Source organism: Crinia signifera, chromosome 3 (genome assembly GCF_055691185.1).
Source record: "Crinia signifera chromosome 3, ASM5569118v1, whole genome shotgun sequence".
NCBI classification, from domain to species: domain Eukaryota; kingdom Metazoa; phylum Chordata; class Amphibia; order Anura; family Myobatrachidae; genus Crinia; species Crinia signifera.
Genome location: NC_139219.1, coordinates 25,825,260 through 25,853,012, shown reverse-complemented (window position 1 = coordinate 25,853,012; position 27,753 = coordinate 25,825,260). Strand labels below are relative to the sequence as shown.

At 48.9% G+C, this 27,753-nt stretch overlaps 1 protein-coding gene and 1 long non-coding RNA gene across 3 annotated transcripts in view; one reads left to right on the top strand and one right to left on the bottom strand.

The window, feature by feature from the left end:
- Positions 1 to 27,753, top strand: part of ALK (ALK receptor tyrosine kinase) — a 601,111-nt gene that overhangs the window by 153,502 nt on the left and 419,856 nt on the right. For both annotated transcript variants that reach the window (XM_083175495.1, XM_083175496.1), the window contains exon 2: positions 7,255 to 7,365. In XM_083175495.1, the coding sequence (XP_083031621.1) occupies positions 7,255 to 7,365 (111 nt within the window). The remainder of the gene's footprint in view (positions 1 to 7,254; positions 7,366 to 27,753) is intronic.
- LOC146063264 (uncharacterized) overlaps positions 3,152 to 27,753 on the bottom strand; it is a 293,909-nt gene continuing 269,307 nt past the window's right edge. The window contains exons 4-5 of the long non-coding RNA XR_014471561.1: positions 9,140 to 9,352; positions 3,152 to 3,314 (exon numbers count right to left, since the gene is read on the bottom strand). This is a non-coding gene — a long non-coding RNA (uncharacterized LOC146063264). The remainder of the gene's footprint in view (positions 3,315 to 9,139; positions 9,353 to 27,753) is intronic.

Genomic DNA, 27,753 nt, shown 5'->3' with positions numbered 1-27,753 from the left:
CGGGTTACGGTAAGTCAAGTGAGGAGGGGGGCCTGGGGAACGGACTTAAAATGAGTCCCAGGCCCCAAAATTCCTGATGGCAGCCCTGGACCAATGTTCCCTCTAATATTACGAAGGCTGTGTGCGGCAAAAGATTTTGGCTGTGCAACTTTGGAAGGAAATTTACATTTTTGTGCGTCACTTATATATAACTGGAAAATGACGTTCAGCATTTGTGTTAACTTTACTTCAAAATGATATTAAACATTTAAACATTCAAAACACAGCACACAATGTAGTTAATAGGCAGGGGCGTTCTGGGCCGGGGGGCAGGGTGTCTTGTGCCCCCCGGGCCGCTCTAACAGGCACTGTTGCGGGCCGCGGGCTGCCTCCTATTTTACCTGCTGTCCTCCTATAAGCAGCACCGCGGCTACAGGAACATGGCCGCCTCCTGCATGAGGACATGTACAAGTTCCGGACGGATTCCTGGCATTGGATACAGTGTGGCCGCGGCGGACGCCGTGTGACGTCATGACGCCGTCACTGCCGCCCCACTCGTACGACAGACAGATACTCGGAGGATGGAGAGGCGGCGCCGGAGAGTAAAGGCAAAGAGGACAGAGGGAGCCGCAGCAGTAGAGCACACGGACCCGGGCCTATGAAAGGCAGGTGTCCTGTAACTATGTATTGAGCATTATAATGGAGGCCGGGGAGCTGCCTGTGGTGTCCTCGTATAATTATACAGGGGGAGCAGCCTGTGGTGTCCTGCCAAGACCCCACAGGCCGTTCCCCCTGTATAATTATACCAGGACAGTCTTGGTATAATTATACAGGGGGAGCAGCCTGTGGTGACCTGCCATAATTATACAGAGGGAGCAGCCTGTGGTGTCCTGGTGTAATTATACAGGGGAAGCAGCCTGTGGTGTCCTGCCAGGACACCACAGGCTGCTCCCCCTGTATAATTATACCAGGGCAGTTGGTATAATTATACAGGGGGAGCAGCCTGTGGTGTCCTCGTATAATTATACAGGGTGAGCAGCCTGTGGTGTCCTGGTGTAATTATACAGGGGGAGCAGCCTGTGGTGTCCTGCCAGGACACCACAGGCTGCTCCCCCTGTATAATTATACCAGGACAGTCTTGGTATAATTATACAGGGGGAGCAGCCTGTGGTGACCTGCCTTTGTGCGCTCTGTTGTAATGTCTGTGCGCATGCTCGTCGAGTTGTGTGCGCGCGCACGTACGCACAGCTTAGAGGGAACACTGCCCTGGACCCATGCCCTTTGCTACTGAGCTGTGAATGTGAACCCCCCCCCCCCCTCCTTGAATGCACCCCTCGCTCTTGACAACTGCCAATCACGATGCTACGCTAATGGCAACACAGCTGTAGACACCAGCTATACACGCCAAGCCATAATCTTCTCCATTCAGACAGTAATAGGGCAGGCATAGATCCGGAACATCACACAACAGCATCAGCCTGGGCTTCTTACTGTATACAGCTTTGTAAATTACCTTTCATGTCTTTTTCAAACGAGTTACAAAGTTCTTTCGGGTTTCAGTAGCCTTTGGTTTCTTTAAAGTGGTTCTCTTTATCATTAGAGTCATCTGATTGAAAGATACAAAGCTCTGGTTCCCTGGAAGCCTAAAATTCTGCTCAGAGACACGAATAAAACCAGACAGTGACCCACAATGAATGACATTAACCCTTTAATCCTGGCGGCAGCGGCGGCTCCTGAAGATGTTCAAATAGTAAATGTATCAATACACCAAGATGTATTGTACCTACTGTATTCTATCTTCACAAAGCAATTGTATTTCTGAAAGACATTCATTATAAGTGTAGACATTTAAAAAGTAACCCAAGTATAATACATCTTATTGTTTCATGACCTGAATTTCTAAGTTGTTTTATACAATTAAAGCATAACCCATTTAACAATTTATAGAAAACAATCAATGTAACATGGCTTCTTACTGAAATCACCCATTGAAAACTATGGAACACACTTGAAAATAGTTTTTGAATAATATAAAATCTTCTGCAGTTTCTGCAATTATGGTATTAAACTTTCATCTTTTTCCCTGGTTTCAACAGTGAATTTCATGAAAATATTGTACAGTTTTAATGGGTTTAAATAGGCAAACAAAATTTTGGTGCTTTAAATACTGGGCCTGCCCACTGGGATGTGGTTGGGGGGCCTAATGCAAATATCAAAATATCTGAGACACATGGCGAAGTATCACTGTGTCTGACCGATACTGCGCATGTGCCGAGCTCAGGATCTACAATGGAAGATTAACATTTCCTGGTCTATGTTGAAGCTGCGGTGGCGGCTGGCTTGTGTGACCACATGGGTAATGCAGTTGGTCGATGGTGCCTCATGGGATCTGATACTGTATCCTAGGCTGCAGCACTGGATCAGGGGTGTGGTATATGGTTCTGACAGTCGGGATCCCGACAGTCATTAGCCCGACGTCGGGATCCCGACTGGCCGGGCTCAGACAGTGAGGCGAGCGCAACAAAGCCCCTTGCTGGCTCGCTGCAGGCACGGTGGCTCGCGCTATTCTATTCTCCCTCTATGGGGGTTGTGGACCCCCACGAGTGAGAATAGCCAGTGGCCATCGGGACCCCGAGTGTCTGGGTTTTGACTGTCGGGATCCTAACGTCGGGGTAATGACAGTGATCAGCTTAGCGGCGCTGCCCAGCTCTGGCTGCTCGGCCGCACCCCCCTGGCTGTGTGCGTGTCTGCGACGTGACTGTGTAACGTCACATCGGATTGCCGGGGGCAGGGCCGGGCAGCAGCTGATATAGTGCTCAGAGGCCCCAGGAGAGACAGTGGTGTTTTTTTTTAGTGAGCGCTCCCCCTAAAAAACTCGTCCAGAGGGGTGCGCTACCTAAAAACAAAACAAAAAAAACCCACCACTGAAGGGTTAAGTATATTTGTAGGCCGCATCTGTCACTGTCAACCGCAGTTCTTACCACAACCTTATATTTCAGAATAATTTGACAGTAAATCACGCGGTTATCCATGATATTGGCTTGGCGTCTAGTTTCAGCATTAATGCGTGGCGTGCAAAATTACTGTTTATTCACTGAATTTAACAGATTGCAGAGACAATAAAGCAGTAAGGGTAGTCTGACACAGATTGGGTGTCTTCCAGTCCATTTATTAATACTTTTGTTTTTATAGCCTCAAGTTTGATTGACTCATTGGGCCTTAAATTAAGCCAGGGGAACTCAATTCCGGAGGTGAATAAGTACTCTGAGTCTTTTAACCTCTCCGGATGGCGCCTATGGAACAGCCATTGGCTCATCGGAGCAGCTGACGGAACACTACAAAGCAAACATAATAAAGACACGGTGATTGACTATAACAAAGTAGATGAAGGCGATAAAAAGATATCTGCACACTTTCAGCTTCTTCAGTGTCTACTGACAATAAAAAATAGTAAAGAAATAAGAGTCAGCTGCTACAGTCAAGGCAAGATCTGGAAGACTAAACGTGCCCATACACGGTACGTTTTGCGGGTGCGATGCACACAGTTCAAAAAGGATGTGCTGCCCATACACGGTACGTTTTTTTTGGGTGCGATGCGTACTCTCGCGCACATCCCATTGCACAGTTCAAAAAATATGTGCTGCGCATACTTTTTGAACGGGTGTGGTATAGGGTTCCGACAGTCGGGATCAGTCATTAGCCCAACGTCGGGATCCCGACTGGCCGAACTCAGACAGCATGGCGAGCGCTCGCCATGCTGCGGGCACAGTGGCTCACTACGCACGTCACCTATTCTATTCTCCCTCTATGGGCACCTTTAGAACTATATCTTTAAATAACAGAGAAGTTGCCTATTACTGCATAGGCCATGTACAAGGTTTAGTTGACACCAAAACAGCCAGGACCACACATCCCAATGCATCAGTCAGCGGCGTAACTATAGCACCGCAGCCCCCGCCACCGCGCGGGGGGCGTTGTGCATGTGGGGGCGCCGGGGGCTGCGGTGCTATAGTTACACCCCCCCAATCCCCCGCAGACTTACCTATCTCGCTGGTCCCGGCGGCTCCGTTCTTCTGCTGAGGACCACCACAAAATGGCCGCCCCCATATAGCACACAGTTCTCTGAAACTGTCTGCTGTATGGGGGCGGCCATTTTGTGGTGGTCCTCAGCAGAAGAAGAACAGAGCCGCCGGGACCAGCGCGATAGGTAAGGCTGCAGGGGATTGGGGGGGGGGGGGGGGGTTTGCATGGGCGGGGGTGCTTGGCGGGGCCCCCCCCCTAACGGTGGGGGGGCGCCCAAAACTTTGTTACGCCACTGGCATCAGTATTCACAATGTGGACGTTCTGAACAGTATTGGGAGGCAGGGGTGAGCAGGACATCTTATTTGTAAATAATACATATCATCTTTCAATTATTAGAACATTTAGTGTCAAAATTCAGCAAGTTTGCAGGACTCCACTGGAACTACAGGGACTGTCAGGGAGAGAGCAGAAGTGAGGCAGCTGTGAGCTGGGAATACAGGGAGTGTCAGGGAGAGAGCAGAGGTAAGGCAGCTGTGAGCTGGGAATACAGGGAGTGTCAGGGAGAGAGCAGAGGGGAGGAGGCTATGAGCTGGGAATACAGGGACTGTCAGGGAGAAAGCAATGGGGAGGTGGCTGTAAACTGGGAATACAGGGACTGTCAGGGAGAGAACCGAGGTGAGGCAACTGTGAGCTGGGAATACAGGAAGTGTCAGGAGCAGAGGTGAGGCGGCTGTGAGCTGGGAATACAGGGAGTGTCAGGGAGTGAGCAGAGGTGAGGTGGCTGTGAATTGGGAATACAGGGACCGTCTGGGAGACAGCAGAGGGGAGGCAGCTATGATCCTGGGAATACAGGGAGTGTCAGGGAGAGAGCAGAGGTGAGGTGGCTGTAAACTGGGAATACAGGGAGTATCAGGGAGAGAGCAGAAGTGAGGCAGTTGTTAGCCAGGGATACAGTGAGTGTCAGGGAGAGAGCAGAGGCGAGGCGGCTGTTAGCTGGGTATACAGGGACTGTTAGGAAGCGAGCAGAGAGGGACTGTGATCCCCATTGTCTGCCTAAATATGGAAATATCTACAAATCGCCTCATTTAGGGAGGAAAATAGAAATACAATTTTATTAGTCATGATTTCTAGTTGACCATGCGGGCTGCTGGCTATCACCAAGCTGCCCTGATGATGACCCTATTTTTATGTGGAGGCCTGGAGCTGGAGCTCAATACGCCCCTTTGCTAAGCTGGACCATTAAATGGTAACTACATGTATCACTAAGGAGGATATTGTTTTATTTCATGTACTTAATACACTTGTTTAATGCTATCTCCTATATATTTGGCTACATCTGTCACTCAAAGTGGGTGTCTGTGTCTATAACGCTCTGTTCCTGGACTTTCCTCTTAATGTGTGATTGCCTTCATCTGTGCTGAACACCTTTCTGAGAAATTAACCTGTTTAAAACAGGTGATGGCAATCATACATTAAGGGTTAGTCTAGAAACAGAGCAATGTGTCCCTCCTGGAGAGGGTCATGTTGGGAGGTATGTGACAGAGAACCAGCCCAGTGAGCCCACAGACAGTGCCAGACACCCATTCGCGGCACCCCCCGTGACCCCCCCTCCCGCAATTCGCGGCACCCCCCCGTGATTCGCGGCATTTCCAGAATTAAATTGCACATGGAAAACACTGACATGGATATGGTCGACAATGAAAAAGGTTGACATGAGTTTTTGAAGTTTTTTTGTCATTTTTTGAATATTTTCATATTCATTCTCATGTGTCGACATGGACACCAATGAAGTGCCACACTTATGTCAACATTTACATGTGTTGACCTTTCTGTGTTGATTTTTTTCTTGTGGCGATTCGCGTCACACCCCCCGCAACCCCCCCTCCGGCGATTCGCGGTACCCCGGCACCCCCCCGCGACCCCCCCCCTCCCGCAATTCGCGGCAACCCCCCACCGGAACCCCCATGAACCCCGCTCTCCCGCGATTCGCGGCACCCACCCCCCGCAACCCCCCCCTCCCGCAAATCGCGGCACCCCCCGCGATTCGCGGCAGCCCCAGGATTAAATGGCACATGCAAAACACTGGCACGGCTATGGTCGACAATGAAAAAGGTTGACATGAGTTTTTGAAGATTTATTTCATTTTTTGAATGTTTTCATATTCATTGTCATGTGTCAACATGGACACCAATGAAGTGGCACACTTATGTCAACATTTATATGTGTTGACCTTTCTGTGTTGATTTTTTCTTGTGGCGATTCGCGTCACACCCCCCCCCGCAACCCCCCCTCCCGCGATTCGCGGCACCCCCGTGACCCCCCACCTCCCGCAATTCGCGGCAACCCCCCACCGGGACCCCTGTGAACCCCGCCCTCCCGCGATTCGCGGCACCCAACCCTGCGACCCCCCCCTCCCGCAATTCGCGGCACCCCCCGTGATTCGCGGCAGCTCCAGAATTAAATTGCACATGGAAAACACTGACATGGCTATGGTCGACAATTAAAAAGGTTGACATGAGTTTTTGAAGTTTTTTTTTTCATTTTTTGAATATTTTCATATTCATTCTCATGATGTGTCGACATGGACACCAATGAAGTGCCACACTTATGTCAACATTTACATGTGTTGACCTTTCTGATTTTTTCTTGTGGCGATTCGCGTCACACCCCCCCACCCCCCCCCCGCAACCCCCACTCCCGCGATTCACGGCACACACCCCCCCGTGCGATTCTCGGCACCCCACCCCGTGACCCCCCCTCCCGTGATTCACGGCACACCCCCCGCGACCCCCCCTACCATGATTCGCCGCAACCCCCGCCCCCGTAACCCCCCTCCCGCGATTTGCGGCAACCCACCCCGCGACCCCCCTCCCGCGATTCTCTGCAATCCCTCCCCTCCCGCGATTCGCAGCATCCACCCCCCCACAACCCCCCCTCCTGCAATTCACGGCACCCCCCGCAACCCCCTCTCCTGCAATTCGCGGCACCCTCCGCGACCCCCCCTCCCGCGATTCGCGGACACCTAAGTTGCAATACAGGGCATCTTTCATACAATTCTAACCATATTTCTCATATACAAACGTTCACAAATTAAGGGGGCGCAGCCCCTTACGACGGTGTGAAGAGCGCCCGTAGGGCGCGATGAATCACCTAGTATGGATATAATGGACATTATTTCCTTCCCCCAGGCTCTATAATGAGATTTATTCAGTTGTTATATTATATGACCATCTCTTCTTGCTCTCATTCCAGGATTCCATTACGTGAAGTCCTCCTCCAGTAATCCCCTAAACATTTACACCTGGAACATTTCATGGATTATGAGAGAAGTGTTTTCATACAGCGGCCCCAGACCCAAACACGGTAAGTCGTTCCTTCTACAGAATTATTGCCCCCTTAGTTTAATTGCCGACTCAACACAATGATATCTGGTGGTCTCCATTATTCTCTCATCACCATGTTCCCCCACCTTCTGCTTCCATGTTTCTGCATAAGTCTAGTAGCCACAATTCTCCGACTCCAAAAGGGGAGCGGTATCTTATTGTGGGTGGGGTTTTCATGTATTATGGGCGTGGTTTGGTTTATCTTAATCTTAAACTATTGGGACCATGGGCAAGATGAGTGGAACCTTCTTAACAGGAGAAGTTGCCCTTACCAACCAACCAACCAACCAACCAACCAATCAGGCCCCAGAGTTTCTACATTGGATATTTTCTGTTAAATTTGAATATTCTGGTATTGCCTGTGCTGTGGGGCTTATGGGTTATTTTTATTTGCCAACATTGTGGTCTTAGACAGACGATCAATGGGTGTCGATTACTATAATTAGGCCGTCAGTAAATAGGTTGACTCCCTATGGTCAACATGCAACAGGGTCAAAAGGTTTCCAGGATTGATAAGTTGACATTTAAAAGTTAAATGCCAGAAAAGTTTGACAGGTACAAGAGGTCAATACAGTCAATGGATGACACAGAAAAGGTCGACACAATTGTTTTCAGTTCCCATTTACCATTTTAAGCCATATATGACCCCAATTATACTATTCCCAATCATAGTCTATGTTAATGGTAAATGATGAAAAAAGTTTTTTTTTAAAAAGCACTTCGGCCATCTTCATTAGTCGAACATTATGTTGACCAATTGAACCTGTCAATATTTTGTATTTGTCAACCTTAAGCACCGTGGACCTGTTACATGTTGACCTTTTGACCATGTTGACCATATGAGGGTCAACCTATTGACTCTTGACACATTGACTGTTGACCTATCATACGGAACCCGATAGAAATAACAAGTACACGCTCTACTGGTCTGAAAAAGAAAAGGTCCAAAAGTTAAACAAGAAAAAACTGTTAAGGCCCCCATACACTACGTGATTTGGGCCCAATTTCACCTGATCGCATGTGTATGACATCCGGACCGATGCGCGTTCCCATGCCCATTGGACTGGAGTCAGAGGTCGGACCTGCAGAACATAAGATAAAACGGTGTAACGTGTCTGATTTTGTCCGTTGGTGTGTGCCAGCGGTGCCACACTTCTGGCACAAACCTATATCCACGTCCAGCCTCCGAGCGATGAGCGGCAGACAGCAGGTAGCGGGCGGCAGGCAGGAGAGTTGAATCGAGCTCTCACAACCAATCAGTAGCCGTCTATTCTATTGAATGTTTTTTTGAATTCTCCTGCCTCCCGCTGCAGCTCCCGGGAGTCTTGACATGCGGTATCTCGCATGTACCAATGGCACAATAAGCACCAAATCACATGTGAGCCTCCCAGGAAGCTGCTGGGCGGTTCACGGTGGATTATATGCGACTTCTTCCTTCAGAGAAGTCACATAGTGTATGGGGAACTTTACAGTATATCACAGTAAATTAATGAACTATCCCCATTAACAGCTCAGGCATGAGTCAGTTGAGCCTCTTTAAGGCACAGGTTCGGTCTCATGCGTCATGCTTCATTGATGCCACTAGTGCGCGCCTATAGCTGCATTGACATGAATATTAGTTCAACCCACAAATACCACACGAGAGCCACATCACATTGAGGGAGTGCCTTGTCCCCCATGGAAATCTCCAGAGCTTCAGGATCACTGGACACCTTTCCTCTACCCAAACAACACTCCGTCAGTGCCACACTCACCTGTCGTTCAGTGATGTGCAGACAGGTGACACGGCTTTGAAAGAGGACTCAAGGCAGCTGGGAAGTCCCCTCAGGTCCGTATTGGCGATATGTGTATTTCTCATAAGGGTGAACCGAAGCAGCGTTCTCCATAGAATCTGGAGAAGTGAAAGGTGTTTATTTTTCATTAGGTTCTTCCTAAAAGTGATTAACACAGCTTCATGCGGAGTTTACCTATAAAAGAAAATTGATGAATAAATCATTTTATCTTTTCTGTCAGGCGAATGGGCACTTGGATACTTTTTTTTTTTTTTTTAATATAGTGTTTAATATGCTACCAAGCAATTATCCACTGGAGACTGCAGTAACACTCAGCGCTGCTTTTATGTGTCTTTCCCTGTAGTGTGACTCAGGCTGCTGTAAACATTAGAAATACGTTCCAGATATTAATCTGTTTATTTCACGGCTTCTCCGTTTTCACCGAGTTCTGCAGATTTATAAGACGACGTGTAGACTAGGGCATTTTTTTTGCCTTGGTTAATTCACTGTAGATACAGCATTTCTTTATAAACTCTGTTAGTGTAATGCATAGCCGGATAAGAGAGGGGGAGCTAGGGGTAATACCCTGGAATGTAACAACTTTTCAATCATCAGAATCATTTAAAGATTTTTTTTTTAAATAAATATTAAGAAAAATAAATATATCTAAATTATTTGATTAGATATGAAGAAATAAGGCAAGCATGTCCAAACTGTGGCCCTCCAGCTGTTGTGAAACTACACATCCCAGCATGCCTTGCCATAGTTTTAGCATTCCCTAATAGCAAGACTGCGGCAAGGCATGATGGGACTTGTAGTTTCACAACAGCAGGAGGGCCATAGTTTGGACAGGCCTGGAGTACTGGCTGCAGCAGTTAAGAATGTATCATGAATTTGCACTTACTGTATAGACAGGGTCATTTTAAGTAGAGTGCAGTTCAGATCTTGGAACCAACCGAATTTTGTGGATCCGAAACAAAACCTGGTCCAGATCCCCCGTGGAAATCTGATCCAAAGTCTGGTTTGAATCTTCATGATGTTTGGAATTCGAATTTTAAATCTGAATTTAGAGTTTTGGATTGCAAAAATTTGATGATTTTAGCTGTTTTATGGATTTAAAAAAAAATTTTTTATAATGTTTCTAGATGTTTTTTTTTATCAATTTCAAACCAAAATCCGAATCTAAACCAAAATACAAGGATGAAATTAGAATCAAAATGGGCAGCTGGGGTTGGCGCACATCTATAGTTTTAAAATAGGGTCTATGTTTAGACTCTATGAAAACCCCCCCTGTGCCAGTCTACTGAGCATGTACACATCTTCTGGAAAATGGCACAGGTGCCATTTTTCTGGTGGTTTTTCTACTCTACATGTGCCTATTGTTGGAAATGATGTGTATCTAGGTGATGATAGTGCAGGGTTATGTTGTCATGTGTCATGTATGTAACACTTCAAACATACAGTATACAGGGCCAGTAATGACACCAAGCTGTTATGTGCGACAGTTGGGCCTGAGCTGAATGTTTTATTTTCTGGACGTGGGTTCTTGTTGTGGATACCATTCCACAATCCAAGTTCCAAGATCCCCCTCACCCCCTCCCCCTTCCTCATGTTTTCCAATGCCAGTAGAGTTGCTGATTTTGATAACTCAGGTGGCGTTACATGGGGGGGGGGGGGGGGGCAGAGTTCGGGCCGCACCAAGGTGTCACACAAACATACTGGCCCCTCTGCAGTGACAGGAACCTGGTGCTGCAGAGGGACATTATCCTGCTGCACTCGGTGTCTGTCACTAAGGAGGAGCCATCAGTGCAGACACAAGTCTCCAGGGACAGCCCAGTATCTATGGGAAAGCTTTGCACTACTGGGAAAGATACAGCAGGGGAGCTTGCCTATTGGCCATGCCCCCATGGTGACGTAAATGGGGTTCCCCCAAAGCCACACCCGCTTTTATGACATGCATGCTGGAATTGTTGTGGATTGCAGGTAATCACAGTTCTCTCTGGAGCTAAGTGGAAGACATCGCTCATCCACTGTGATAACCTAACAGACTAAAGAAAACAAGATGGCCACTGCACATGCTCAGTATGGAAACCGGTGGGCATCGTGGGGAAGGGCATGAAACCTCCCTGAAATTAAGAACCTTATTCAGGTCCCTTCGCTCCACTGGGCATTTGTACTGGGGAGCGATGTTTTGCGTCTGCACATGCACAGACACATTTCTGCGCATGTGCAGACGCAGGGTGCGTGCAGCCACGGCGAAAAGGGTGTTCGCTGGGCGCTCGCACCCAGGATTTTGGGAGTGGGGTGTGCGGCGGCAGGCCAGGCTATTTCCCTCATGGGCATTCCATGCAAATCAACGAATGTCAGCTGCCCTTCCACTTCCTCCTGAGGGTGCACACGTATCTAAGTGACCTGAGCATCACTTAGATATGCATGCACCTTCGCCATCATTCATTGGTCGACAACCATTGAATAATGGTGGTGGTTCCCTCTAGCCTGTGAATGGATGTTTATGTTAAACAACCATTCACAGCAAGTTCAGGCAAACCCGCGCTGCGAGTGGGGATGGCGGACCGGCATTGGGCAGGTTGCCCGGCGTATGCCTGGCAGAGTTTGGAGGACTCACATGGCTGCGAGTTAACCAGAATAACCCTCTAAATGCCTTAAATGGTTTGCGGGTAATTAATTATAAACTCACTAGTTACCTAGCAATTAAACCAACCTAGCAGTAATGTTTGCACCTGTGGCTGTGCATGCCTGAATGGAGAAACGCTTGTGGTGCTCCATCAGGCTCCATCTAGTGGCCGCCAGTGTGCACAACACTAGAATTCCACCCAGAAAGGTGAGGAGCAGCATTATGTATTATTATATTTGATTACATTAATCATTTATGCGGTCATGATAAATATCAGCCATTGTGATAAATTCACAGTTCTCATTAGTGGGGGGAGTAATGTTCAGGTGTCAGGGACGCTCAGTCCATGAGTCTCTGAGGCCGGTGTGATTGATATGATGGAGGACAGAGCTGTCAGCGAGCGCGGCGTGACTCCTGCCTACTCTGGTGATCATCCTGATATCCGTGGCCTATGATTACCATTCGTGCTGATTGCTGCCTGAGCCAATAGCTTTTAATGACAGCGAAAGCTGCAATAATTCTGCCCATTACAGAAAATTATCGAATGGTAAATTATTCATCTAAGTGAACTATTGTGCTCTGTGATTGGCTGAAAGAGGTGTATTACATGCTCAGATGGAGCACATGGCAGATGCCCTCTTCATGAACTCTCCTGTTAACACTATTGCACTACATTCAACATTCCGGGCCTTCCAGTGTGTAATAGGGTGTGATTTTGGGTAATGTGTTATTTTTTGGTCAAAATCAATCAAAATTGCATGATTACCGCAAATTGCATATGTAATAGGGTGCCTAAAAAATTGCACATTTCAAATCGCATCCAGATGTTTATTTTTAAAAACTAGCACCGGGCTTCACCAGGCAGTAAGGTAATGCGACAGCCAGGGGACACTTTTGCATAGGCCCCGCAACCCTGGCATTAACCCCCCCCCCCAACTTGTCAGATCTGCCCGGGGTTTCTAGGGAATTGGGGACCCTCTAATAAAGCCCCCCACCCCCTCCAGGCCACCCAAGGGCCAGGGAGCAAGCCACAGGCTGTGTTGATTCAGTGCCAAAGGTAGAATTAAAATTGGGTGTGCGTATGGATTTAAAAGTCTCAGCAAGCCTCCATTGCATTCTGGAAAAGTACCAGCATGAGGGATATTAAAGGGCCCGCTTTGAATTGTAATTTTGTTAACATGTAAATCGATTCCCTTGTGCGGTAGAAATCCAATAGGGGTACCAGTGAAAAAATACTCACCTAAATCCAGTGTAGATCAGTCCTCTTCTGTCCCTGTAGTTATCCAAGGTTAAAAAATAAAAAACTCAAACAACTAACTAAATGTACATAAGGCAGGGGTGGGGAACCTCCGGGCGGCTGTAATATAGGCAGGGGGGCGGGCCGGACATACTGGGTGCGGGGGCCCTATCCGGCCCGCCCCCCTGCCTATATTACAGCCGCCCGACCGCCTATATTACAGAAGTATCATCCGCCCGGCCGCCTATATTTTATACCAGCCTATATTACTGATGTATTATCAGCCGCCCGCCCGCCCTCCTATATTACATACCAGGCGCCGGGGAATGGGGATGGCTGCTGCTGCTGCCGCCGGGGAGATGTGCATAAGACGCGCTCGCCAATCACTGCCGGTGCATCCCCTCCGCAGCCACTGTGATTGGCGGGCGCGTCTTCTACACATCTCCCCGGCGGCAGCAGCAGCAGCCATCCCCATTCCCCGGCACCTGGTATGTAATATAGGAGGGCGGGCGGCTGATAATACATCAGTAATATGGGCGGGCGGCCGGGCAAATGATTAATCGGTAATATAGCCGGGCCGGTGGTGGGGGAGATATGCAGAAGATGTGCCCGCCAATGCTGCTTCTCTCACCCTCCCTTCCCCAGTGGCTGACACATCCAGGGGTTGTCATTTACCCCTGGATTCACCCCCAAACAGGTTAATGTGATTATATCTGATTCTCATAATCAGACATAATTACATTAACCAGTTTGGGGGTGACACCCCCCTTCCTCCACACTGTCACTTTTTATGGTGTCTCTGCCCACATGTATATGCCGCTGCCCGTGTGTATAATGCCCACATGTATATGCCGCTGCCCATGTGTATAATGCCCACATGTATATGCCGCTGCCCTGTGTATAATGCCCACATGTATATGCCGCTGCCAGTGTGTATAAGCCCACATGTATATGCCGCTGCCAGTGTGTATAATGCCCACATGTATATGTCGCTGCCCGTGTGTATAATGCCCACATGTATATGTCGCTGCCCGTGTATATAATGCCCACATGTATATGTCGCTGTCAGTGTGTGTAATGCCTACATGTATATGCCGCTGCCAGTGTGTATAAGCCCACATGTATATGCCGCTGTCAGTGTGTATAATGCCCACATGTATATGCCGCTGCACTGTGTATAATGCCCACATGTATATGCCGCTGCCCTGTGTATAATGCCCACATGTATATGCTGCTGCCCGTGTGTATAATGCCCACATGTATATGTCGCTGTCAGTGTGTATAATGCCCACATGTATATGCCGCTGCCAGTGTGTATAATGCCCACATGTATATGCCGCTGCCCTGTGTATAATGCCCACATGTATATGCCGCTGCCCTGTGTATAATGCCCCCATGTATATGCCGCTGCCCTGTGTATAATGCCCACATGTATATGCCGCTGCCCTTGTGTATTATGCCCACATGTATATGCCGCTGCCCTGTGTATAATGCCCACATGTATATGCCGCTGCCCTGTGTATAATGCCCACATGTATATGCCGATAATTGATAATTTTTATATGGCCCCCGAAGGGTTTTCAAATTTTCCAAATGGCCCTCGGTAGAAAAAAGGTTCCCCACCCCTGACATAAGGGAACCCATATTTTTACATGGGCTTCCTTCTCCTATCTGCTGGGTCCCTGGGTGACTTCTGTCACTTGCAGGACCCAGCAGTCAATCAGGGAGGCAATCAGACCACACACTATACCTAATTAATCTCTCTGGTGTAGCTAAACAACTTCCCACAGATACTTTCCTATTGTAATATCTTCCTTATAGAAAAGTACAGTATGCTCTGCCTTGACTGACAGACCAGCGGAGCTCAGCCAATCAAGGAGCGTTGCTGACATGGCACTCCCTGATTGGCTGCTGGGTCCTACAAGTGACAGAATTCAACCAGTTGGGAGAATGGAGCCCAATTGAACAACATGGATTCCCTTCTGTTTGTTTGGTTATGGTTGGTTATGGTTTTTTGCATTTTTATTTTTAACCTCTTAGAAGCCTGTAGAGAAAGAAGAGAAGTGATCTACACCGGAATTAGGTGAGTATTTTGTTTTTCCACAGGTACTCCTATTGGATTTCTACTAACATGGGGACCGATATATGTGTCAACATAGGTAAGTATGTGTATGTCGACATGTATTTATGTGTGTGAATGTATGTTAATAAAACTTTACTTTTAACATGTGCGTATGGACATTTTTATTTTATTATTGGTTTGGCTGTGGAACTACAAGTCTCCCAGAATCAGCATGTGGTTTTCTTAGAACCAGCATAATGCTGCTTACTCCCTATAGTGTAAACAGGACCGGGTTACCCATTTGGGTGCCAGACGGGGTCCCGAACAGTCGGGATCCCCACAGGCATTTACCCGATGTCGTGATCCCGACTGTCAAAACACCAACAGCCGGGTTCCCAACGGCCGGCTTGCTGGACCTGGGTTTTTCCTTTTGCTGATTTGACACCGCACAGAGACCTGGGTCGACCTGACAACAACCCTGGTTGGACCCAGGTTATTTGTGCGGTGTGATCGGGGTATTATAGTATATAACCCGCCAATTGGTACAGCTACTTGAGCGTTGCAGAGTAAATAAATATGTAAACAAGACACTGTGCGAAAACACTCATTTATAAGACACTTTAACTCAGAAATTACTTTGTGGAAATAAAGACATAACTGCGATGTGTTATCTTGATAATGTTGCTGTTTCCACTTGCCGCTACATTTTTCGCATAATGAAGGCTCCGTTCATTATAACTGGAAAGTTCAAACTACATCTTTTGGTTTTTAAATCAAACATTATGTCTGCTGCCGCCAGAGCGTTATCAAAATACTCCATAAAATGAGATTTAATTTTGCTTGGCTTAAAGGCAGTGATTTCTGGGTGATAAATACACTGCCGTTATACAACCAGATAGCTGAACAGAATGTTTGTTTCTACAGAATGTAATGTGCTCGTATTCATAAATAAGGTTTATACCTGATATTATTCATTGGGATTATTTGTTTTTATGGGTAGGTCCTGTCGCTGGGGTGCCAAGGCCACAGTACCTACAGTAATTGCCATTTAATAAAATCATATTTTAAATTACATGTGCGGTTTTTACTGCTCCAGCAAGTTCGTGGAAGATCGGAATCCACAACGCGTTTCGACACTGTATTAAGGCAGGATGTTGCCGGCAAGGTGTTTTTATACTGAGCTCTGCGGTAACTTCTTATTTCTGTAATAATTACAATAGGAAGATCCCAGCATGCCTTGCCATAGTTTTAGCTTTCCCTAATAAGAAAACTGTGGCAAGGCATGATGGGACTTGTAGTTTCACAACAGCTGGAGGGCCGTAGTTTGGTCATGTCTGACTTACCGTATTTGCCGGTATATAAGACGACTTTTTTTTCCAAGTGGGCGGGTCATCTTATACGCCGGGTTCAGGATGCGCAGGGTTAATGGAGGGGAGCCGAGCGTGGGGATCAGCTGTATGATCCCCGCACCCACAGTACAGGTGCGCTCGCCGCGCCGTACTCGGCCCTGCCCCCGGCGTCTGACGTCAGACGCCGCCGGGAGGGCGAGGAAGGAAGTCTCCCGGCTGAGGAGCAAGAGGACGCCGGAAGCAGCCAGAAGACGCCGCAGAAGACTGCGGCGGGGAGAAGAGCTCATGCGGCCACTGAAGAGGCAAGAAGACGCCAGGATCAAGAAAGAAGATCTCCGGCGCCTTCTGCAGGAAGAGGAGAAGCGGCGCTGCCGCTGGCCAGGACAGGCCAGAGGCAGAAGAAAGATGGCGTCCGGATCCGGAGAGGCATCTCCCAACAGCAGGTAGGCGGCCCCAAGCCACCTACCCCTCCCTAGACTTAGGCCCGTAGGTACAGATCAGGCCCCTCCGGCCTGTGGGCATGATAGTCGTGGGCATTTCATTGTTGGGCCCTCCTGGCCCTTTTTGTATTTAGCTGGGCCCTATTGTTGGGGGGTCGTCTTATATGCCCGGTCGCCTTATACGCCGGCAAATACAGTAGGTGTTCATGAAAATTGAAGCTATGACATCATAACTCAAAGATTTCTTGATGACATCTGAATAAGCTATGAGTTCTGATGAGTTTATGCATATAAGTATCACGTGTGTATGATGATTCTTATTGTTAATATGATTATCTCTTATATATTTGGCTACATCTGTCACTCAAAGTGTGTGAGTGTGTCTGGGTGGAGCCTCTGACTCACATGACTGACTCACATGACAGAGAACCTGCCCAGTGAGCCCACAGACAGTGCCAGACACCCTCTGCCTCCCCATGCTGCCCAGGAACCCCCCCTCCCGCGATTTGCGACACCCCCCCCGCCATTCCCCGCTGCCCCCCCTCCCGCCATTCGCGGCACCCCCCCTCCCACGATTCGCGGCAACCCCCGCGACTCCCACAAGTCGCGGCAACCCCGCAACCCCCCCTCCCGCGATTCGCGCCCCCCCCCTGCGCCCCCTCCTCCCGCGATTCGCAGCAACCCCGCCCCTGCAACCTCCCGCAATTCGCAGCACCCACCCCCCGCGACCCCCCCTCCCGCAATTCTCGGCACCCCCCACGCCAACCCCCCTCCCGCGATTTGCGGACACCCCCCACCTCCCCCCCCGCGATTCACGGTAACCCCAGGATTAAATGGCACATGCAAAACACTGACATGGCTATGGTCGACAATGAAAAATGTTGACATGATTTTTTGAAGATTTATATTTACATTTTTGAATGTTTTCATATTCATTCTCATGTGTCGACATGGACACCATTGAAGTGCCACCCCCCTCCCTCGACCCCCCCTCCAGTGTTTTGCGGCACACCCCCCACCCGCGACCCCCCCTCCCGCGATTCACGACCCCCTCCTGTGATTCGCGGCACCCCCCGCGACCCCCCTGACCCCCCCCTCCAAATATTCTCGGCAACCCCCCCGCACCCGAACCCCCTCCCACGATTCACAGCACCCCCGCGACCCACCCTCCCTTAATTCGCTGCGTCACCCCCCCAACCGCGATTCGCGGACACCCCCTCAACACCCCCCCCCCCTTCCCGCGATTCACGGCAACCCCTGGATTGCACAAGCAAAACACTGAAATGGCTATAGTCGACAATGAAAACGGTTGACATGAGTTTTTGAAGATTTATTTTCCATTTTTGGAATGTTTTCATATTCATTCTCATGTGTCGACATGGACACCAATGAAGTGCCACACTTATGTCAACATTTACATGTGTTGACCTTTCTGTGTTTTCTTGTGGCGATTCGCGGCACCCCCCCCCTCCAGCGATTCGCGGCACCCCCCCCCCCACGACCCCCGCGATTCGCGACCCCCCTCCCGTGATTCGCGGCGACCCCCCCCTCCCATGATTCGCGGCAACCCCCGCTCCCGTGACCCCCCCCTCCAACGATTTGCAGCAAACCCCCCGCCCCCGCGACCCCCCCTCCCGCGATTCGCTGCACCCACCCCCCGTGACCCACCTCCCGCAATTCGCTGCACCCCCGTACCCCCCTTCCGCGATTCGCAGACCCCCCAACTCCCCCCCTCCCGCGATTCGCGGCACCCATCCCCCGCGACCCCCCCTCCCGCAATTCACTGCACCACTGTCCGTCCCCGACCCACCCTCCCGCGATTCACGGACACCCCCCCGCGCGATTCACGGCAACCCCAGGATTAAATGGCACAAGCCAAACACTGACATGGCTATGGTCGACAATGAAAAAGGTTGACATGAGTTTTTGAAGATTTATTTTTCAAATTTTGAATGTTTTCATATTCATTCTCATGTGTCGACATGGACACCAATGAAGTGCCACACTCTTGTCAACATTTACATGTGTTGACCTTTGTCCCCCAATTCTCGGCAAACCCCCCCTCCCCCCGCACGACCTCCCACGATTCGCGGCAACCCCCGTGACCCCCCCTCCCGCGATTCGCTGCAACCCACCGCGCCCCCCCCCCCCCTTCCGCGATTCCTGGCAACCCCCCCCCCCAGTAGGAGGAGACACTGACTCAGGGCCACCATCCTGTACTCCTGTGCTGCCACGCTGGACCCTCACCCACTGGCAGAAGCTGCACAGTGTCCCCCACCCTCCTCTTTAGTCCCCCTTATGCCCACACACCCCTATCACTACCCAGCCTCCTGTTTTCCTGTGTCGTGACCTCCGCCAGTGGGGAGCCGCTGACTCAAAAACACCCTACTATACACACACCTAAACAACACGCACACACAGCCCCCCACACCCACAAATGTCACTGTACCATCCACACTATCAATGTGCATCTTACTCTGTAACCGCTTTTTAATTAAACAAAACAATACACACCCTCTTCCAAATCATATGCTCTCTATTTATCACATTTCACCTATAACTCAAGTTGCAATACAGGCATCTTTCATACAATTCTAACCATCTTTCTCATATACAAATGTTCGCAAATTAAGGGGGCGCAGCCCCTCATGCCGGTGTGAAGAGCGCCCGTAGGGAGCGATGAATCACCTAGTTCTTATTATTCTACATAGTACATGTCACGGTTTTATGCACAGTGTTACCCGCTCCAGGTGATGACTGTGGAGGCTGTACGTAGCTCTTTCGCAGAGGACTTTGGTTGCAGTGAGAACTGATATTGGTATACAGTATATTTTAGGAAAAGAACCACCAAGTGGCTCTGTTCTGGACTGGTTACCCGCTGAGAAATTATACCTGAACCAGACTCGCTACTGGCTGAAGAGACGCTGTTGGACCGGGCTGGTTACTGGCTGAGGATTACAGCTGGAACGGACGGGCTATTGGCTTGAGATCTGTAGGGCCGGACTGTTTCTTGGCTGAGGATATGCAGGATCAGACTGGTTATTGGCTGAGGATACGCAGGACCGGGCTGCTTATTGACTGAGGATATGCAGGACCGGGCTGCTTATTGGCTGAGGATATGCAGGACCGGGCTGCTTATTGGCTGAGGATATGCAGGACCGGGCTGCTTATTGGCTGAGGATATGCAGGACCGGGCTGCTTATTGGCTGAGGATATGCAGGACCGGGCTGCTTATTGACTGAGGATATGCAGGACTGGACTGCTTATTGGCTGAGGATATGCAGGACTGGACTGCTTATTGGATGAGGATATGCAGGACCCAGCTACTTATTGGCTGAGGATATGCAGGACTGGGCTGCTTATTGGCTGAGGATATGCAGGACTGGACTGGTTACCGGGTGATGATATGCAGGACCGGACTGTTTACTGGCTGAGGATATGCAGGACTGGACTGGTTACTGGGTGATGATATGCAGGACCGGACATTTTACTGGGTGATGATATGCAGGATCGGACTGGTTACCGGGTGATGATATGCAGGACCGGGCTGGTTACTGGGTGATGATATGCAGGACCGGACTGGTTACCGGTGATGATATGCAGGACCGGGCTGGTTACTGGGTGATGATATGCAGGACCGGACTGCTTATTGGCTGAGGATATGCAGGACTGGACTGGTTACCGGGTGATGATATGCAGGATCGGACTGGTTACCGGCTGAGGATATGCAGGACCGGACTGGTTACCGGGTGATGATATGCAGGACCTGACTGGTTACTGGGTGATGATATGCCGATGTATTATATTTAGACTTAAAATAAAAATAGAATTGACAGTGGGTCAGGGGGTAAGTGGTACTGCGTACCTGCAACATATTTCTTACAGGTACTCCGTACCACGCCGTACCCCTTACTTGCAACCCTTACTGGTTGACGGGCACGTTGAAGGGAATCCAGGTCCAACTTGAAGACCTGGTTACGACTTGAAGTCGGACCTGTGTAGGGGGGCTTTAAGCTAGGTACACACCTAATGATTTATCAGACAGAAAGGACAATCAAACATTTGCTCCCAAATGCTGAAAAACAGACAATAATCATTCACACAAATTGGTTAAAGCTGTTTGATATAAGAAATGTATCCAAGACAATAGATTTTCATTTGCTCCATTGCCAGATGTTTGTTCCCATCAGACAGATTTGACAGATAAATCTTTCTGTGTGTACCCAGCTGGTTCAAATCACAACCTGTTTAATATCCGTTGTGATGCAATGCGTGTTCCAAAAACCTGGTATTGTAGTCATACATCCCAACAAGATCATTTCCAGGAGGGACACAATGCTTTATTCCTGGACTTTCCTCTTAATTTAGGATTACCATCACCACGTTTCCATGACAGACGCTATCACCGTAAAACCTCAACGACAATGACCTAGTTGATGATGAATTCCAGCTACTGATGTACTCTGGACACAGATATCTGATCACACGACGCATCTCAATGTATGACTGTGTTTCCGCCATCTTAAAGCTGATATTACAGATGGAGCGCCTCTCAGCCGGCTGATTCCCCGCGCTGGTGAGAGCCGGCGGAGAGGCGCTCCATCTGACGGGAACGTGTGAGCGTCTCACATGCACGTGCGTCCCCATCACTCGTGGCGGGGAGCGGAATTCCTGTCTGTTTCTGCTTCAGGGAGACATGCGGGGCTAGGGTGGAGGGTGCGGGGGGCTGCGGCCAGCGACAGGGGATCGGCGAGGAGGCGGCGATGGTCTGTGATGGAACGGGTCGCATGTGCATGTCTTGTGTGCTCCCCCTTCTGTCTGATGGCGGGTCCTGGCGGTTGGCAATAGAATCACCAGGACCCGCAATAATCAGAGGCGCTCCGTCTGTGGGACAGTATGACTGATACGAGGGGCAGTCTAATGGCCTGGCTGGAATTAGAATGTAATAGTGAACATTATACTTGTGAGAGATCTTGTTACTCTACTTAGTAAAACACCCTTGTACATTTATAAGGGGGATTGGATCATAGAGTGTACAGTTATTAGGTCACCAGTGTCTAGATTGACCACAATAGGTCAACAGGCTCAAGGTCGGCATAGACAAAAGCTCAACATAAGCAAAAAGTTGATGTGGACATGGTTGACACACAAAGGTCAACATCATATAATTGTGTTGTAAATTTTTACATTTCAACACATGGACCCCAAATTAGTGTACCGTGTCCCCTCACATAGCTTGATTCGCTCACCATGCTTCCGGATCCCATACCGCTGTGCTCAGAACACTTTACCGTTCCCAATCGGAATCCACATGGATGCTAAAATATGAAAACGTTTTTAAAAAAATCATGTTTTTTACTGATCATTTTACCATGTAGACTTCTTGACCATGTCCACCATATGCATGGAAACCATATCATGTCAACTGATTGACTGTCAACCTATCATCCACATACCTATAAGGTTATGTTGGTGTGATGGTGGCTGTTGCTCTGTGATTGGCCCTCTTTCTTTTGCTGGACAATGATTGGTCTTCTCCAACAGCGGCCATTTTGAACCTACAAAACTGTATTGTGCATGTCCCTACCCAGAATTCCTTGGGTACTTATACATCTTCTTTTAATTTGTAGTTACGTGATATAAAGCAACTTATTATAAACCAGTAATAAGTAATAAGAATGTGATCAACACACTTTTACAGTGGCGCCATTGGTGTAATTCTAAGAGACGGGTGTTGCTAATTTTAACTATATTAAGATTATGTTCGTATCGTATCCAGTTACATTCCATATAGTTTAAGAATTAGATAGCGCTTCTCTCTGCCGGTGCCTGTATCTGAGAGCGACACGGGCAATGTAAACTTTGCATTACCGCTCAGAGAAGACAGATTAAGCTGCAGTTCAAACATACGTTTTATATTTTCTCTTATTGCAAGACATTCGTCTCTATTAACCCAGACATATAGTTACCTCTCTCCCGAGCCTCATAAGAATATTCAAATTCTCTACCTCATATACTTGCTGCCTTTTGCACTTCCTTTTTCAATTATAATACATTATTTTTAATACTATACACCTCTTTCTTTTAAGATCCCAAAGCAAGAAAGGGATATTTAGAGATGTTCTCGCTGCCGACTCTTCAATCCGTGCAAATCGTTAACGCTGCCTTCAAATCTTTATGCCTCATTACTGATGCCTGGGTTATATGGCGAACTCTACACTGACATCGGCTCCGGAAAATGAGCCCCATAACTCATGTTACATGAGCGATAGAGCTGCATCCTAACAGATCATTACCTGGATCCTTAGAGCTACATTACCCGGATCCCTAGAGATACATTACCTGGATCCCCAGAGCTACGTTACCCGGATCATCAGAGCTCCATTACATGGATCCTCATAGCTACATTACCCTGATCCCCAGAGCTACGTTATCCAGATCCCCAGAGCTATGTTACCCGGATCCTCAGGGCTCCATTACCCGGATCCTCAGAGCTCCATTACCCAGACCCTCAGAGCTACATTACCCTGATCCCCAGAGCTACGTTATCCAGATCCCCAGAGCTACATTACCTCAGACCTACACTACCTGGATCCTCAGAGCTCCAGTACCCGGATCCTCAGAGCTCCACTACCTGAATCCTCAGACCTACACTACCCGGATCCTCAGAGCTCCATTATTCTGATCCTCAGTGCTCCATTACCCAGATCCTCAGGGCTGCATTACCTGGATCCTTAAAGATACATTACCTGGATTCTCAGAGCTCCGTTAACCTGATGCTTGGACCTACATTACCTGGACACTCAGAGCTCCATTACCAGGATCCTCAGGGCTACGTTATCCAGATCCCCAGAGCTACGTTATCCAGATCCCCAGAGCTACATTACCTCAGACCTACACTACCTGGATCCTCAGAGCTCCAGTACCCGGATCCTCAGAGCTCCACTACCTGAATCCTCAGACCTACACTACCCGGATCCTCAGAGCTCCATTAACCTGATCCTCATTGCTCCGTTACCCAAATCCTCAGGGTCCACTACCTTGATCCTCAGACCTACACAACCCTGATCCTCAGAGCTCCATTAACCTTATCCTCATTGCTCCATTACCTGGATCCCCAGGGCTCCACTACCTGGATCCTCAGACCTACACTACCCAGATCCTCAGAGCTCCGTTACCCAGATCCTCAGGGCTCCATTATCCGGATCCTCAGGGCTCCATTAACCTGATGTTCAGTGCTCCATTACCCGGATACTCAAAGATACATTATTCTGATCCTCAGTGCTCCATTACCCAGATCCTCAGGGCTGCATTACCTGGATCCTTAAAGATACATTTCCTGGATTCTCAGAGCTCCGTTAACCTGATGCTTGGACCTACATTACCTGGACCCTCAGAGCTCCATTACCAGGATCCTCAGGGCTCCATTACCCAGATCCTCAGGGCTCCATTACCCAGATCCTCAGGGCTCCATTACCCGGATCCTCAGGGCTCCATTACCCGGATCCTCAGGGCTCCATTAACCTGACCCTCAGAGCTCCATTACCCGGACCCTCAGAGCTCCATTACCTGGACCCTCAGAGCTCCATTAACCTTATCCTCATTGCTCCATTACCTTCATCCCCAGGGCTCCACTACCTGGATCCTCAGAGCTACAGTAACCTGAACCTCAGTACTCCGTTAACCAGATCCTCAGGGCTCCACTACCTGGATCCTCAGACCTTCACTACCCGGATCCTCAGAGCTCCGTTACCCAGATCCTCAGGGCTACATTACCCGGAACCTCAGGGCTCCATTAACCTGATGTTCAGTGCTCCATTACCCGGATCCTCAATGATACATTACTCTGATCCTCAGTGCTCCATTACTCAGATCCTCAGGGCTGCATTACCTGGATCCTTAAAGATACATTACCTGGATTCTCAGAGCTCCATTAACCTGATGCTCAGACCTACATTACCTGGATCCTCAGACCTACACTACCCAGATCCTCAGAGCTACAGTAACCTGAACCTCAGTACTCCGTTACTCGGATCCTCAGGGCTCCATTACCCGGATCCTCAGGGCTCCATTACCCGGATCCTCATGGCTGCATTACCCAGACCTCAGAGCTCCATTACCCGGATCCTCAGAGCTCCATTAACCTGACCCTCAGAGCTCCATTACCCGGACCCTCAGAGCTCCATTACCTGGACCCTCAGAGCTCCATTACCCGGACCCTCAGAGCTCCATTACCCGGATCCTCAGGGCTCCATTACCTGGATCCTCAAATCTACATTACCCGGATCCTCAGAGCTCCATTAACCTGACCCTCAGAGCTCCATTACCCGGACCCTCAGAGCTCCATTACCTGGATCCTCAGAGCTCCGTTACCCAGATCCTCAGGGCTACATTACCCGGATCCTCAGGGCTCCATTAACCTGATGTTCAGTGCTCCATTACCCGGATCCTCAATGATACATTACTCTGATCCTCAGTGCTCCATTACCCAGATCCTCAGGGCTGCATTACCTGGATCCTTAAAGATACATTACCTGGATTCTCAGAACTCCATTAACCTGATGCTCAGACCTACATTACCTGGACCCTCAGAGCTCCATTAACCTGATCCCCAGGGCTCCACTACCTGGATCCTCAGACCTACACTACCCAGATCCTCAGAGCTACAGTAACCTGAACCTCAGTACTCCGTTACCCGGATCCTCAGGGCTCCGTTACCCGGATCCTCAGGGCTCCATTACCCGGATCCTCAGGGCTCCATTACCCAGATCCTCAGGGCTGCATTACCTGGATCCTTAAAGATACATTACCTGGATTCTCAGAGCTCCATTAACCTGATCCTCATTGCTCCATTACCTGGATCCCCAGGGCTCCACTACCTGGATCCTCAGACCTACACTACCCAGATCCTCAGAGCTACAGTAACCTGAACCTCAGTACTCCGTTACCCGGATCCTCAGGGCTCCATTACCCGGATCCTCAGGGCTCCATTACCCGGATCCTCAGGGCTCCATTACCCGGATCCTCAGGGCTCCATTAACCTGACCCTCAGAGCTCCATTACCCGGACCCTCAGAGCTCCATTACCTGGACCCTCAGAGCTCTATTACCCGGACCCTCAGGGCTCCATTACCCGGATCCTCAGGGCTCCATTACCTGGATCCTCAAATATACATTACCCGGACCCTCAGAGCTCCATTACCCGGATCCTTAGGAGCTCCATTAACCTGATCCTCAGAACTACATTACCCGGACCCTCAGAGCTCCATTACCCGAACCCTCAGAGCTACATTACCCGGACCCTCAGAGCTACATTACCCGGGCCCTCAGAGCTCCATTACCCGGATCCTCAGAGCTACATTACCCGGACCCTCAGAGCTACATTACCCGGATCCTCAGGGCTCCATTACCTCCATTGCCAAAGCAACTCAGAGGTTCACATAACCATTAGGATGAGGTTGTCTCTCATGCGCATGACATGGGGCCATGAGGGAGTGCAGTTCCTACAGAATTTGGTTACAGGTACACAATGCACATCTTATAACATATCTTTAGGGGTTTCACATGAATAATGTACGTGCACATTGCCATCTTTTTGTTCTCGTTGTTCCTCTTTTTTGCTAAAAATAAATACTACAATAGGCGTTGCTGTTAAAAAGTTGAATATATATTATACCACTATTGTACTATTGTTCTAATTGGGACGTTTTATTGCATGTTAAATTGGGACGTTAATTGTATGTTTTCCTAATGTTCTTTGTCATTAAAGTTAAATACCACAGCAGAGAGTTTAAATTGATTTAATGTACAATAGATACAAGAGGATTTTTTTTTATTGAAACTCCTACCGCAGTAGCTGCACTTATAGTGATTTCAATACAATCATACGGGATACGGTCATTAGGTCTACAAGCATTGGGTCCACAGTCATTAGGTCAACACCATTAGTCGACATGCAGGAAGGTTGTCATGCAGGAAGGTTGGCATGAATGAAGGTCGACATGGGTTAGGTCAACAGGGTCATTAGGTCGACACAAGCATTATGTCGACATGGTGAAGGTCGACAGTCAAAAGGTCGACATGGGGTTTTTCACTTTTTTTTTAGCCGACATGTGCCGACAGGCGGCATTTCATGCCCTACCATCCACTAGGGCGTGGTGGGAGAATAAGATAGTGTGCCAATCGTAGCAAGGCACCGTTCCCGAAGCATGGCGAGTGCAGTGAGCCATGCGAGGAGACGCGGTGCTATGTTTCAGTGTCCATGTCGACTGTGTCGAAATTCGGGACAAAAAAATTGTGAAAAACCCTGTGTCGACCCTTTGACTGTCAAATTTCCCCATGACTGTCCACCAACATGCTGGAGACCTAATGATCTACACCCCGTCATACATAATATAATCAAATTTAACCAGATATCCATGGACATTTAATTAGCTTTTCATTTCTGGACCTATCTCCAGGAGGGGTGGAAAGGGGGCGGAAACAGATGAAAAAAATCATTCGATCATACGGTGAGCGTGAACCCGCGCATGGCTCACCTTATGACTGTTGAGCTTTTGTTGATGTGGGGGTGGCCAGTGCCATGTACACCGCCCCTACAGTATCAGCTTCATTGTCTCCCTAAAAGCATACAATTAGAAGCCTTGCATCATTTTACAAAGAAATAGAAATACTGTTGAATACAGGTATGTACTTTTGGCGATGGTAATAGCAGAGTACAGGGCCGGACTGGCCATCTGAGTACTTCTGGCAAATGCCAGAGGGGACAATGGCCAGGTGGGCCGATTTCTTCGTGCAAGAATGAGACTCCGCCTCCCGTTCAGCGCACAGAGAGAGCCACTGGACTCACGGCGGGTCCGGCGACTCTCTCTGTG